The sequence below is a fragment of the Gopherus flavomarginatus genome, chromosome 2, assembly GCF_025201925.1.
Source record: "Gopherus flavomarginatus isolate rGopFla2 chromosome 2, rGopFla2.mat.asm, whole genome shotgun sequence".
Classification (NCBI taxonomy): Eukaryota; Metazoa; Chordata; order Testudines; family Testudinidae; genus Gopherus; species Gopherus flavomarginatus.
The window spans coordinates 99,111,890-99,127,183 of record NC_066618.1 but is presented as its reverse complement, the minus strand read 5'-3'; the positions used below and the strand labels follow the sequence as shown (position 1 = coordinate 99,127,183).

At 40.5% G+C, this 15,294-nt stretch overlaps 1 protein-coding gene across 3 annotated transcripts in view; it reads left to right on the top strand.

Annotated features, from left to right (window-relative positions):
- Positions 1 to 15,294, top strand: part of TPK1 (thiamin pyrophosphokinase 1) — a 497,034-nt gene that overhangs the window by 293,519 nt on the left and 188,221 nt on the right. For all 3 annotated transcript variants that reach the window (XM_050937807.1, XM_050937809.1, XM_050937808.1), the window contains exon 6: positions 4,737 to 4,832. In XM_050937807.1, coding sequence (XP_050793764.1) covers positions 4,737 to 4,832 — 96 coding nt within the window. The remainder of the gene's footprint in view (positions 1 to 4,736; positions 4,833 to 15,294) is intronic.

Sequence of the window (15,294 nt, the reverse complement as noted above, 5' to 3'; positions counted from 1 at the left end):
ACATAAATAAAGACAGTCAGAAGGAGGTTTATTTTAACTCTGTTGGCCACAAATTTCTCTTTGTATCTCTTTTCTTCCCTTATTAACTTTCTGCAGTTCCTCGTTTCAGATTTATATTCATTACTGCTAATTCCTCATTCTTCCATTTGTTATATTAAAAAAAAAACTATCTTCACTTCCCCTCTAAACCAGATCAGGTTTTTTTTTAAACAGTACAGCCTTCTCCTCAATTGTAGAATTGTGGCTTTGGGGGCATCTAATAAAGTGTTCTTAACAATTCCCAGTTAAAATTCACATTTTTCTGATTACATTCTTCCAAACTGACTTGTCATAATTATTTTCAGCTTTGTGAAATGGGCCCTTTTAAAGCACCAAGTGTTCATATCAGTGTGCTGGTTTTGAATTCTGTTTGCACACTATAAAAGTGGTCAAATCATGATCATTTGTACCTAAGCTACTATTAATTTTTAAAGCTGTGATCAGTTCCTCCTTATCCATCAAGACAAGGTCTAATATAGAATTCCCCTGTGCTGGTATGCAAGGCTTTCTACATTAAGAAATGGTCATCTATAATATTTAGAAATTCCAAGGATGTTTTAGTACTGACAGTAGAAGACCTCCAGCATATGTCACTCAAATTGAAGTCCTCCATGATCACTCAGGTGTTTTTACCTACACATTCTTGTCATTACTTTCCAACATGACTTACAGTGGGACCCACAGGATAATGTGGGCAATTGTCAAAGCTGTACCAGCTATGGAGTTTGAGCAGAAACATATTTCTTTTCCCTCCTTTTTATGGGGTTCCTTTCTTCAAGTTATGACTTCATTTTTTGCTATTAATCTTGTTAGCAATACCATGGGTACAGCAACCTTTTTGATTTGTTACTAAATTAAGCACTTCAAATGCCATTTTGAATTTAGAGAACTGGACTCCTGGAATCTTTCTTCCAGCTCTTTTACAGTCAATATGCTGTGAAGGTTCTAGTGAGACTGTTCAGAATATTTTTGGTGTTTGCACTTGAAGTGTGGCATACCTCTGGTTCCTCTAAGAACTGTGATATTTCACTGCAAGCTGCTGGATGTAAGCTGCTGTAGTTGAGTCTTATGAGAACTGCCTTGTAGCTTCTTTTCAATCTATATATTTTTTTTATTTTCCAAGAGCATCTTACAAGACGGCTTTCTTAATAACAGAAAATGGTAAATGGTAAAAGCTTTCATAGACCCTCAGTTGAAAAATAGAGTGTAAAGTAGTTCAGCCTTCCTAGATTTTAATGCAGAGTTATAGTCTGCCTGCAATTGCCAGAAATTGACTCTGCAGGGAGTAGATAAGACTCTCTGCCAGTGATTGCAGAAAGGGATACTTCAGTGTTGAGGGGGGGTTAAATTAACCTATAAACTGCTTACTTCTGCTAGCACTCTGGAACCAAGGAATGATCCTGTCAAAAGATAAGACCCTCCTTCTCTGTTGTGAATTTAGGAGCTGTCCTAAACTCTCCTGTCCTTTCTCCCCAGGCTTGGGAGTAACCATTCCTGCCATTGATTTAGTCATCACCTGTCATTTTCACTTTCTTTTTTGTTATAAGACTGGCTATGGGGGCTATGCGCAAGGTGGAAAAATGGTACTGGAAGTGTGTTCTGGCACTTCTATAACCCATAAGTGATAGTACTGAAAGTGCCAGAAGGGTAGTCTAGCTCCCAAAGAAGTGCTAGGATGGTGTTCCAGAGTTTTCCAGCATGACTTGAGCCTTGCATTGTAGTCTGAGATTTCCGGGTTAGGGAACTCTGAACAGTTTGAGGAGGTTCTTGTCTTTTCATGCAGTTGTTTACAACCTAGTTTCTCCTGTCACTGGAGACATAAAACAATGACTTTGCCCCACTATTAGTGAGTGAGCAGACTCCTCTTCTCAAGTGGGCTTCAGTTAAGGAATCACATTTAGCAATATTATTGTCCAACTCAGTGCCAGTTCAATATCTTCAGAGGGACCTCACAGTATTAGCAACATTCCACTGCGAAACCCTACCACACGCTAACCTCCCTGGGTTTGGTTTCTGTCATCTTTCTGGTCAAGATGAAAATTCTTTCTGGTTTGGAGTAATATGACAAATCTTCACAACTTCTCTGAGGCTTTTTTCATTACCGTACCACGTGCACAATATGAGAGGAAGGCATTTAAAGGTGGATCTCGCCAGATCTGGGCTGTATCCCAGTGACTTCATTGAGGTCAGAGGAATTCCCTTTAAAGAGCGTCCATCCTCTTCTAAACACTCTGTGGACAGTTTTTCTGTTGTCCAAGAGTTTGAGTGTAAAAGCTGTCTGTAGAGTATTTTGAACAGGTTGGATACCTGTTGTAATCAGGATGGATGCTTTGAAGTGACTGTGGAGGCACTAATTGCTTTGGGTGTCTAGTGGTGAGCTGAGATGACGCTATTCAAGACCTGAGGTGAGTTTTTTTTCCAGAGGAGAAGGCTTCAGAGTGCAGACAAGAAAAAAAGCAGACAAGTTCCAGAAGTTTTTTTCCCTTAAAAAAGCTCCCATTTGTTCAGGTCATTTTAGAGAGAGGAAAGTCCAACGATCAAATGCTTTGAGGAATAGATGCTTTATCAGCCTCAGGGAAGTTGCTGATTATGTGAGAAACAGTTGGATACAGATTCTAAGTCAGCCAGAAAACAGTCTGACTTTTCTTCTGTGGAGTCGAAGAAATGTATGACGAGGTGGGAGGAAGCAGCAGGGATGCAGTCCTACAGGCTGTATCCAAAGGCAGGAGGGGGCAGCCTCCAGTGTGGCCACTTGTTGCAGGCAGCAGGTTTAATTTGGAACACTTGTGTAGGCATTGAGCAGTGCTGTTTTTTTTTCCCCCAGCTTTGTTTGTTTTCCCGGCTACCCACAGGGTCTGAACATTAAATACATTTGAAAAGTTTTCTTGGCTGTTGAGCAGCTCTAAGCATTGCTTGTACTTTTTCTACAAGTCACCTTATCCTGATTTAGTAAAGGACTCTTTCTTGTAATTAATGCTCAGTCAAGGCTCCATAGTTGTCTTGGGAGAGAGAGAAGGGGAGGCATTGGTGGCTTGCAGACGTTATACCCACATAGGATAGTAGTGGATATAACCTCCAAAAGCATGCTCATTATAGCTCTTTCTACACCTGTAGGAGCTATGTAGCTCCCCACAGTGCTTGCCTCCTAGCCTTCACTGTTGGACAGAGGAGTGGGAACACTGCCACACTTCAAACTACCTAACACCTCCTGGAGCCTTACAATCAGTGCTAGGTTTTCCCTCTCTCTCTATGGTGGCAATAGCATTATTGCTGCCTTCTTCACAGGCCTGCTGGGTGGGGAAGGAACTCCCTGTGCACTTGTATTGGAACAACCCTAATATGCCCCTGAACTTTAGAGTATTGTCAGGTGCCAGAAAAGCCACTACTTCATTCTTCACAAATAAACTGGTTTGGCCTCAAAGGCTTTCGAGGGGAGCACATGTGTTGGGAACAAAATATGTGCCATTCCCTTCTCAATGATTCCCCTTTCTTTCCCCCCTTCCCCAGTTTGCTACCATTTTGTTTGTTTGTGTATGGTATCCAGCTGTAAACAGAAAACACATTTTCAGTCAGCAAAATAAGATTTTACCCCGTTTTCCTATTGCAGATTTGTCATTTTGCTGTAAGCCAATGACTAAGCGCTACTTGCATGCTGCATTAGTGAATTCTGCCTCTGTTTTGAGTTTCTGGCCCTATGTTTTAAATATGGCGATGGGGGAGAAACTTGACAAGATTTGTTTTATTTGTCTTACCAACATTGTATGCAATATTTTTTTAGACTCTTATAATATGTTTTGAGCGGTGAGAACCTAATTTTCTTATCGGTCACTACAGTGTAGGGCAGAAATATAAAATGAATCAGACAGACATAGAGCCAGGAATCTTTTAAGGAGACCTTGAAGTGGTAGGTAAGGGAACCTCTAAATCTAGCAAGTATGGTTCTTATTATAATTTATGATGCCATACGGGGGTGTTTTATCCTTGAAACCTCTTTGAATGGTGACTTTATACGGTAGACATTACTTTTTCCTTACTCAGCTCTTTGGCAGAGGCTTAGGAATTATTTTAGCTCTGAATTAAGAAATCTAAACTCCTGCTCTGTTCCATTTTTAATGTTCTCTATTATTTACTGTAGTATAAGGAGGCTTGATTTTTTTAAATCCTTCCAGATTAACTTACACAACATTGCTAGTTCCGGCAAGCTGACGTTTTTGTGGCCTTACATTTATACACAGGTTTCAGCATATAGTAGAAATGTAACAATTGCAGCACCAGGGCAACTACTGGAAAAGAGTGTGATCCTGCAAGGTGCTGAATACTTGCAACTTTCATTGCTTGGGAAGGCACCGATCCAACATACCACCTAAGGACATGCGTATCCAGACTCTCAAATATTCTCTCTGAATTTAGTAGGGTAACTTGTGTATCTAGTTAGGTGTGGGACTTAGGTCCTCAGCATCTCTCCGCCTTACAGTTTTTGTATTCTGATTCTGCATCTCTGTGCACAGACTTGTGGGCAAATGGGCCACAGTTCATTTAATTAAGAACAACATACACCAATATATAATCCAATCTACATAGTCATGATGTACATCATAAGACCAGCAAATGACTAGAGAAACCATTTTTTCTTGTTCTTGAAACTAAGAAATAATTGACCATTTGTGTTTTCTTTCATTTCCTATTTTTATTGCTAGGGGTGTGAGTTGATAGAGACACCGGATCAAGACTTCACTGACTTCACCAAGTGCCTTCAGATACTTCAGAAAAAGATAGAAGAAAAAGGTCTCCAGGTAAAGCCAACTAATCTTTCAATCTGTGGTAGTGTTATAACTAGGGTGACCAGATGTCCCAATTTTATAGATACAGTCCCAATATTCAGGGCTTTCTCTTATATGGGCACCTATTCCCCTCACACAATTTTTCATGCTTGCTGCTTGGTCACCTAGTTATAACTCTTCCTCCCGAGAGAGCCTAGGCTACTGCATTAAGCGTGCACTGAAATGAAATGGTTATTTACTGTAGCCCTGACAATCTGCATGGAGAGTAAATATTTGTTTTTGCTAGGTGAAATTACCCTAGACAGACGGACAAACAGCTTTCTTAAGACAGCTTGTACTGATCTGTGTTTAATGAACTGCCTAACATGTTGAAAAGTGATTTGTGGGTGGTTGCTGGTGCTGGTGTTCAAAGCAAGAGTCCCACTTGGGTATGTAAATAACTCTTCAAATCTTGGCACTCTGGACATTGATGCTGCCCTCCAAAAAGGAGTTAAGAAAACAAAGAACCTCAGGTTGACCAACGGCTTACTCCCTTTGAAATCAAAGGGACTATTTTCAGAGTAAGCAAAGGTTAAGCCAAGAGTGAGAGGGTGGAATTTAGCTCTCCCTTCTCTGGCTTGGGGGAGCTGATGATGAGAAGTTACTAGGGATCCCATCTTTTTCTTCCAGTAGAAGAGCAACAGCACCTGATAGGGAAAGAAAAAAGAATCCCCTTTTACTCCTCCTCTAAAGAAAGATCTCTTCCTTCCATGGATTACCTACAGGGCGAAAAGCAAATCCTGGAAGGAGAAAAAGGAAATACCAACTGTTGCCTTCCCCAGAGAGGAGAGGTGAAGGAGACTCTAGCTTTTCACTCACTCTCTCCACTTCGGTGGTAGAGGGGGGTAAAGATTCCAGCCTCCACCAGCTCTCTTTCTGTTACAGTGGAAGTGGGGAAGAAGGAAGTGTTAATGTTACCCCCACCCTGCTCCCTTGTTCTCTGTGCAAATACATAATGCATCTATTTTGCTTAAAATCCCTTTTGAAATGTGTTCAACTTCTAATAGGGAAGCAATTCCCTGAGGCATTTCTAAAGATTCTGGTGAGGAATCTCCCACCATGCACCTTTTTATGTGCTTTTCCCATCAATACAGATTCTCCATTCTGATAAAAACTGGGGTAGGTGATTCCCCTCCACACACTGCAGATGCTGTTGTCTGGCTACTTATGAGTCAGGAAACCCTTTCAAATATGTTTACTCCGTTGTACCCTACCTCATCTCCTGGGTGCACAAGATAGTGTAAGGCTGCCTCACCCTGTAACACCAAGATCTGGTAAGCTTCGGAATCTGCTTTGACCACTGAGCCAGTCAAGTGCTGCTCATTATGAATGAAGGTGGCAGAATTGGACCCAGGATGAGGAGGGACTACAGTAAACCTAAACTTGATTGAGTTCTGTGCCCTACGCTCTTATCAGTCCAATTTACTGTGGACAGATGGGTTTTAAAGGGATGTCACGAGAGGTTTAAAACTGAATAATAACCACACAGTTGAAATGAGTGCAGTAGGAGTGTGACGTCTACGAAGGCATTTCAGAAACAAGTAACCTCTTCCTTAAATCTTTGACTGCTGTGATCTGGCTTTCATTTACTAGTGTAATGTATTATATTGTTAAGACTGATAAAGGATATCACACTTCAAATCCTTGATATTTTGTGAAGCACAAACCTAAGTATAATTGCATTAATTGTTCAGAATGTTTGCTATAGCACAATATCTAACTTTTCTATTCAACTAGATTGTTATGCTGCTATATGTAATGACAGCTGAGGTGTTGACTTTGAATTTGATACTAACCTTTTGCTTTTCTGAGGATACAATCAACTGAAAAGGGCATGATTTCTCCAAACATAGCTACTGTGTTTATTAAATGCTGGCTACTTCTTGTTTGAGTCATCTATTGCATAAAATACCTAAGCTACCATCAGTTGTGAGCCGTGCAATTGGATGGAGTACATACATTTATTTTTCTATTTGTTGACCTTTCTCTTTCTAGCACCCACCTTATGGCAGAAACAATCACTGCTTCGATATACATAAAGGACACACATGAAATCCCAGACTGCATCACAAATATAAAGTTTTAGTTTTTGTTGACGTTTCCTTCTGCTTACAAGCATTAAGTGTAATTTGTCAGGAGTAGCATGGACACTAATTTTGGGTGCCTCAATTTTTAGGGGTCTCGCCTGAGAAAGCTTGATCCTGATTTAGAGATAAGTGCTTGCAGCTCTTGTGACTTCAATTGGAGATGCAGTACTCAGCCTTTGACACCCAAATTGGAAAATTTTGCTTACAAATATCAAGGGATGAGTCGAATGGACCCCAAAACCAGAGGTTGAGTACAGCCAGATACAAGCAATGCTGACATTGGATAAGGTAGCAACCACATGTTTCTGTGGCAGAAGGCTTATTATGATGGCCAGCTTGATCTCTAGAAGGGAATGGTAATGAGTCACACAATCACTTTGTTCCCCAAAAAATAAAAGCAGCAGAGAGTGAAAGAAGCTCCTAGTGTCTGAAACTTTGACGAGAACAGAAAGGTATTATACTATACTCCTTTGGGGAATGTAAGAAGACCTTTCTTTGTACTTTTTGGATTTTGGCTTCAGAGAATCCTTTTCCTTATGTGAATGGTTACTGAGTAAAAGATGTTTTCCTGGTGCCAGAGCTTAAACTTATGTGTGCAAGTTCATTTTTACCCTCAGGCCAGCTGGGGTTGAGGCAATCACACTAGTCAACTAGAAGTATAAAGAAGGCCCTAACATCTTTTCCCTTGCACTACTGTTGAAGTTACTTTTTGTAACATCCATACTTGTTCAAAATATTTTGAGCTTACACTGTGTTCCCCATTTGCTCTTCAGGTAAGCAATGATAAAAAGCTAGGAAACTAGTGCACTCAATATGTGTTGCATGCTCACAATCAACTGTAACAGAGTCTGTCTTAGAACAAAATACGACATTTAGAAGCCTGGATATCTGAGCAGAGTTTTTCCTGGATTGGCATGAGAGTTGCCTATACTCACCATGGAAATTGCTTCTTTTATGTCTTCAGGGAAAGTTAAATGTCAGTCAAGATCTATTATGCAGGTCTCTAAGGGGAATTTTTCACTAACAAAAATAATTCATAGCATTGTTTGTTAATCACATGTGATTACTTTTCCTTAGACAGTCCAAAAAAAAATTCTCATGTACAGATTCAATATGGTATCTAACATCTCCGGAGTGCTTGCTTTTGCTTTACATGCCCTCGTTTGGTATTACATTGTGTATCCATAACCAAATAATGTGCAATAAAATACCAATATAATTCTGTAATTTTTGAATCATCAAATTATATATGTGTGCATAATTAGACATTGTAGTACATTGCAGAAGGATACAAGCAAGACAAAACTTCTTAAATTCTAAAAGCCAGATTCTGACTTGTTTTCCCCTTGTATGCCCTATTCGCTTTAATGGGGGTTGAATGGATAAGAGAGAGGATGAAGTAAAACACGGAATTTGACACTAGACTTTGTTTCCAAGGTTTTATATCTCTGTTTTATATCTTTCTTCTAGTTTATGGCTCTCTTAAGGTCCATGGGATACAGTTCCATGTAAGGAAAGCTCTCTGTCCTTCTGGCATGTGCCCTTTTTATACTGTTTAAGTCACTTGATGTTTCAGTATGCACATCCTGTTTTGCCACTTTAATCATGAAGTCCTTTTTCATATCAGTATTTGGACAATTTCATTTCATTTTAATATCTGCAATAAATTTATTTAGGATTATTCTTCTCTGGAGTAATATATTACTGTGTCTACTGTTTAATGAAACCTGGCTTTCCTAGATAAACAGCACGTTCCCCACTCCCCCTCATGCAGTGCATATTACTACAAGGAATCCTTTAAACTTAGGCGTTGAACACACTTATTATAACAGTAATAATACCTAGCTTATCTACTGATGCAAAACACTATATATCTCAGTGATTTACTAAGGAGGTCAGTATCATTATCCCTAGTTTCCAGATGGGGAAACTGAGACACAAAGAGGGGAAGTGACTTGCCCAAGGTCACCCAACAGGCTAGTGGCAGAGCCAGAAGTAGAACCCACGTCTCCTGAGTCCAAGTTTAATTCTGTCTCCATTAAGCCACACCGCTTCTTAGTGACAATAGTTAGTAACTCCACTGAAGCCTGTAAAGTTAGCAACAATGTATGTGAAGGGAGAATTAGGCCAATAACCTTTTCTTCATACAACTTAACTTCATCTAGAATATCAATAGAGTATTTAAAGCCCCACACCACAAAAGCTAACTAAGTTTACACTCTGCCCCATCTCTCCCTTCCACTTGGGATTCTGAGAGGCAGCCAGGAATTTCAGGATCAGAAAAAGTGGTGCAGTCAAACCTCATGTAGCTTTTGCTGCCTTCTAGCTTGTCTTTCTCCCCATCTTTGGTACTTGCCAGCTTGTTTCCCTTCCTATCCCATCAGCCCCTGCTGCTGGCTAGCTTCACCACCACCCACACCCCTTGTTATTTTGGGTGCCCTCCTTTTTACAAATTAGTTTCCAGGAGGAAAAATGAGGAATAACTTCTCCAGTTGAAACTACCTGCTTAATTTTAAATAGGTAAAGTATAATTTTCCAGGTTTGAATTGACTCAGGTGCTGGGGCTAACACATCTGCTCTGGCAAAAATTTCATGTAATCGTCAATGACCATGACTGATCTAGACTGGGCTTATATTCAGTCAAACTCTGGCACCTCCTGTCATTCCATACCTGTATTTACCACAGTGGACCATAGATTCAGTACTGACTCAAAGAGATGAGCCCTCACCTGTTGAATCACCAGTACCACTTCACACAGCACCCTGGGTTTTCCTTCTACATTTTCCATGGGTGTAATGTGTAACCCAGACTCAGCTTAACATCCTGTATGACACTTGATGAGTCACTTCCCAAGGTGGTAAGTCTCCCAGCAGTATCAACATTAGTTTACACTGCAAAATAAACCCATGACTTTACTAGGGTGTGTGTGTGTGTGATAGTTTCTCTTGAATAGAAAAGGGACTGAACTAATGCAAACACTTTCTGTAGAATGATAAAGAAAAAGTTCAGATTCAGACTTATACTGTCCATTTAAAAGAGCTAGGTTCTGAAGCTGTTGAGATGCTTTGAAAAATGTGATTTTTAAATGAAAATGCTAATATATAACCAGTGACCTTAAAAAAGTCTTTTTTTCTTTAACTTTTCCACACTGACATTGATGGTTTTATTAATTTAAAAGCATTAACATTAAACCTTTTGAAAGGCAATAGGAGTTTCAGTAAAATTCATTTTTATATTGTTGGCCTATATAAGGAAATGAAGATCTGCTATAACTTTGTTTTTAGCAAGGAGTATAATAAAGCTATATTAAAAGTCTCAGAGATCAGTTTTAAAGTAGATGGTATTTTAGATTGAACAGTTAAAGAAAGAACAATCTGTACTTTCCAGACAGAGATAACACTTTAAACTTATCACTAGATTATAAAAATTCCCTGTAAATCTGAATAATGGATGAATAAATTAAAGCCGATTTTGACTTCTTGAGCCTGTGCTTTTTGAGGACTGTTTATATTTGAAGTCTCTTCATTAGTTATTAATAAGTCCTTTTATGAGCTTGTCTACACAGGGACACTCGGGAAAGTTAACAAGGCTATGTCTACACTAGATACCACTGGCAGCGGCGTGTAGCGTACATGTATCTACACGTCACAGTGAAAAGCAGGCTGTGTTTCTGCTGCGGTGTGTAGCTACACATGCCAGTGAAAGGCTGTGATGGGGGGAAGCAGTGCTGCTGGAGCCTTTCACGGCAAGGACGAAAGGGGTGTGTGTGTGCGCACGCGTGCGTGTGTGCGCGTGCACACCTTTTGGCCCTGCCAAAGCCTTTTCCCTGCTGCTGGAGTCTTTCCTTGAAGTGGGGGTACCCTTTCCCTGCTGGTTCCCAAATGCCAGAGCCTTTTCTGTAGTGGAGAAGGGCTCCAGTGGCAGGGAGTCAGCAGGACATTCTGTTCCTAAAAAGAGCATGTAGCTGGGGGAGGCATGGCTTGAGTAAGCAGAGAGCTATGTAGTATATGTACTTGGCTGCATACCCAGGCCCTTCAGGCCTGTCTTTACTCCACTCTCCTAAGCTGTACCTCACAGTCTATGCTGCTGTTCATATCCGGACTAGGGGGAGTATGCCTGTATCTACACTACACACCACGGAAAGGAGCATGCAGTGTAGGTATGCCCTAAAGTTGTGAAGTTAGTGAGCATAAATTAACTTTAACTTTAGTTAATTCATTTTAATTTTTTATGTAGACAAGCCCTTAGTAAATCTTTCCTGATTGGATGATGGAATCTGAAGTGTTATCAACCCAGTGTCTGATCCTGAGGAGTGCAGAACACCCTCATTTCTCATGATGATCACTGAGAGTTGACGGTATTAGCACTATGTGCCACTTGGCCCTTTCCAGAAGGGACTAAATGACAACCTGTGATGATTTGGGGGTTCTGTCTTTACAGCTTATGAATTCTGGTTGACATAATGAAGTTACTATAAATATTTCTGCATTATTGCCTCTAAGTAAATGTGGAAGCTACCCTGAGCTGGCAGGGCTGTGTCATGTTTTTGTTAGACCAGGGGCTATGAACTCAAGGACCGCCTATGCGAAAAGAAACCTCTGAATGACAATGGGCTGGCTGGAAACTTCCCCCAGTTTATTTTCTCTAAGTGTGGGTCGTGACCCTGTTTTAATGGGGTCACCAGGGCTGACGTTAGACTTGCTGGGACACAGGGCTGAAGCCAAAGCTTTAGTCTCACTGCCTGAGGGCTTCAGCCATGGGTGATGGGGCTCAGGTTACAGGATCTTCCACCTGGGGTGGTGGGGCTTGGGTGGTCTCAGGCTTGAATTCTCCTCTTGGGGTCACGTAGTAACTTTTGTTGTCAGAACGGGGTCGTGATGCAATGAAGCTTGAGAACCCCTGCTCTGGAGTGATGAGGAAACTGAGGCAGGGATATATATGTAGGATTTTTTCTGAGGATCTGTGTGTTTTATATGCTTCAAGATAAATGGTGTTAAATTTCTGTGCAACGTGTATGTGAATTCTATAAGTTATGCCTACTATGTGCCCCCTCGAAGAGGTAACCCAGGAGGCTCGTACCATTGAGTGGGATTTTGGAAGAGGATATGCATTTAAGCTACAGGAAGTGTCTGAGGAGGCAGCACTGGGGACTAGGAAGGGGGCCATATGGACACAGTTCTTAAGCAGGCGTGCCAGATTGAAGATCTTCACCCCGAGAGCTCTCCCAGAGGCCCTAAGACAGTGGCACTGTCTGGTCTCTGCTCATACTCTGGAGGATTAAAACAGTTGGGAATTCAGTGGCTGAATTCCCTCTGGTGAATGGCAGACACTTCCACCAGGAGCCTCACTGCCAGGAGTAAATACTCAAGCAGGGCCTGGGTATAGGCTTGCATGTTCCTTTGTGCTTCAGATTGACAACCATTCCACTACTGCTGTACATGAACCCGATTCACCTCTTGCACTGGTTTTATACCACTGAGGTGACTCCATTGATCTCACTAGAGATACTGGTGCAAGTGGAGAATCAGACCCAGATTATACATGTGTCTGTAGCATCAATGATCCGCAGCTGGAACACTAGTTATGTTGATTCAATTGTCCCTAGAGGATCGTGATAAAGAAACACTTCAAGTCCCAGCTTCTGCTGCTCCTCTTTAGAAAGCAGCAGACATTTAACTTACGTTGACAAATAGATAGGCCTGGTTCTCGTAGATGACTCTGAATACACTGCAGTAGTTCTAAAAGAGGCCTCGGGCTGCAACACCTAACCCATCCTTGCCACAGGAGAAATAGAATAGACTCCCTCACAAGAAAGACCTGTTTACCAAACCCACTGAAGTTAATGTGATCTGTTGGGTGCTCAGCACTTTTGAAAATCAGGCCACTTATTTAAGGGCTTAAAGATAGACTTGGTGAACTTAACTTTAGGCACCGAGGTTAGAAGTCTCACTGTTGGTGTTTAGAATGCTACCATTTTATACGCTTATTAGCTAATGAAAATTTCTCTCTCTTCCCCCACAAGTAATTTTTGGAGATGAATGTCATTACATAGTGGTATGGAATGTTGAAATACAAATACAAATGGTTACCCTTTTAAAACAAAAAATCTTTACAATGTGGATTTTTCCTAAGTCTAGATTTTTTTCCCTAAGAATAAAAGATGGCACTATGGGAAAACTAAGCATGGATCCTTACCAAATTTGCTCCTAATGGAGCCCTGATCTATGGCTTGTGCTCGTAGGTACTACTGCAAGAGAAATAATATCACGCCAAATCATATCAGAGCACTCAAGTTTTATCCATTCAGCAGCTTGTATTCAGCACTACTTTTCATCATAGTTCTTAGTTCTTAAGAGTGAGATTTTTAAAGGTAATTAGACACTTAAAGATGCAGATAGATGCCTAAGTGGGCTTTTCAAAAGCATGTAGGTGGCCAATTCCTATTGATTTCAACAGGAGTTAGGTGGCTACATGCTTAGAATCCCACTAGGCACCTATTTGCATGTTTAGATACTTAATTACCTTTAAAAATTTGACCTTAAGCAGAACTATGGAGTCGCAAGGACTTTATTGGAAGTAATACCCCAGGGATTTGTCCCCTCTCCCCCCCCAATGTTTGAAGGTTGGCTTAGCAAATGGGAGAAAATTACCCATTTTCCATTACTTACTTTTCCTCTCATGTTAAAGAGACACAGTCAGCCTGAAACATACATGCCTGATAGAAAACACCTCAGTTGGTTATAACTGAGATCAGAGGAAAAAATATATTTTTTCACCTTGTTTACTTGATATATTGGACAAAAATTTGTGACTAGTTAGTTAGTTTATAGTGAAGTCAGTGTCTCTTGCCTTTTGTAACAGTTTCATATAGCAGCAAGGAAGAGAGAAATATTTTTAAAAATAGGAATGTGAACAAAAATTGAAAAGAGGTGGGGATGATGCAGTGCTAAGGAGTAGTATCTGAAACTAAACTGATCTTGAAATATAGTTAGGTTTTATTTTTTTAAAAGTTGACTGTGCCCAATTAAAGGGGCAAACATGAGCATTTTTCCCCATGTCACTTAAAGAACCTATTACAATTCTCTTCTACATACATTAAACAACTAATTATCCCTACCTACACAAGTTAAATGTACACATATGAACTTGAAACGGGAGGCACTCTACCCACAAAGCTGTAACGAAATTCTGCTACAGTGCTCTTCAAGTGAATGGAAATATTTATCTGGGTTAGAGAACAAAAATAACTTACGAAATATTGACTCTGTGTAGGTGAGGCTGAAGCAAGATTTTTTTAGAAAGGGACTTTAAAAGGTGGTTTATCATGAAGTGAATGGGGAGTTGTCTGAGGATAAGGGAGGTGTGAGAAGGTGTATATCCTCTTTTGATCGGTGCCCTGGGATTTGTGCTTTCTGGCTCTGAGCTACTTGGTGGAATTTAAAGCTGTGCTTTTGCCCTTTCCAGCCCTGAATAGTCTGGGACCTTCCTACATGAGACTGTTTCAGTCTGTGCCTTACTGCTGCAGTGAAGATCTGCAGAGAGGCTTAAGTTGGACACCCCCGCCGCCCCGTATAAACAGCAGGGAACTGCTGGCAGAGCCTTCGCAGTGAAGAGTGCCTTTCCTTTGGAATGCTTCTCTTCTCTGATTGACATTTCTTGAATCTGTTGACCACCTGGGTATGCTGCAAAGCAAATGTGATTTGAGCAAGCCCAGGTGGAGCACTGAGGAAAGGAGGGAAGGATTTCTGTTTGGCGTCAGGTGGTGGGTTTGAATCATATTGGTCTGCTGACTAGTGATTAGGAGTCGTAGTCCTCTTGCTTTGGATGATCTATGTATTTTAACTACTGTGGTATTGTTTTTAAATGTAGGTCATGGGTGCTCAGTTTCTTTTGGATCACATCTCAGTGAATGAATATTTAACATAGGTGACGGTATTAAAGAACAAAAATTCAGGGACATGGGTTTGTCTGCAGTGTTTCCAAAAACTTCCACTTCGTTGTCGGCCTCTAACAGCCCTTTCTTTTTCTCTCTCCCTTCAGAAAACAGAGTTACTAATACAATTTTCATTTAGCTATGACTCTTTGGTCATAGATTAAAATATTAAAATGGACTGGTATTGGGAATCCTGACAGAATTAGTTTCCACAAGTTGTCAAAAATAGTTCACATCCTTTTGTTTTTCATTACAGCTATTTTTATTAATGATTAAATGCAAAAAAATTAAGCCTATGGTATAATCTCCTGCTGATCATGATACCTTTGACCAGTGGCTGGCGTTATATTTTGCAGTCTTATTAAAACTTACTTCACTGTTACTACCTTTGTCAGTTAATTTGTTTTCAGTCAT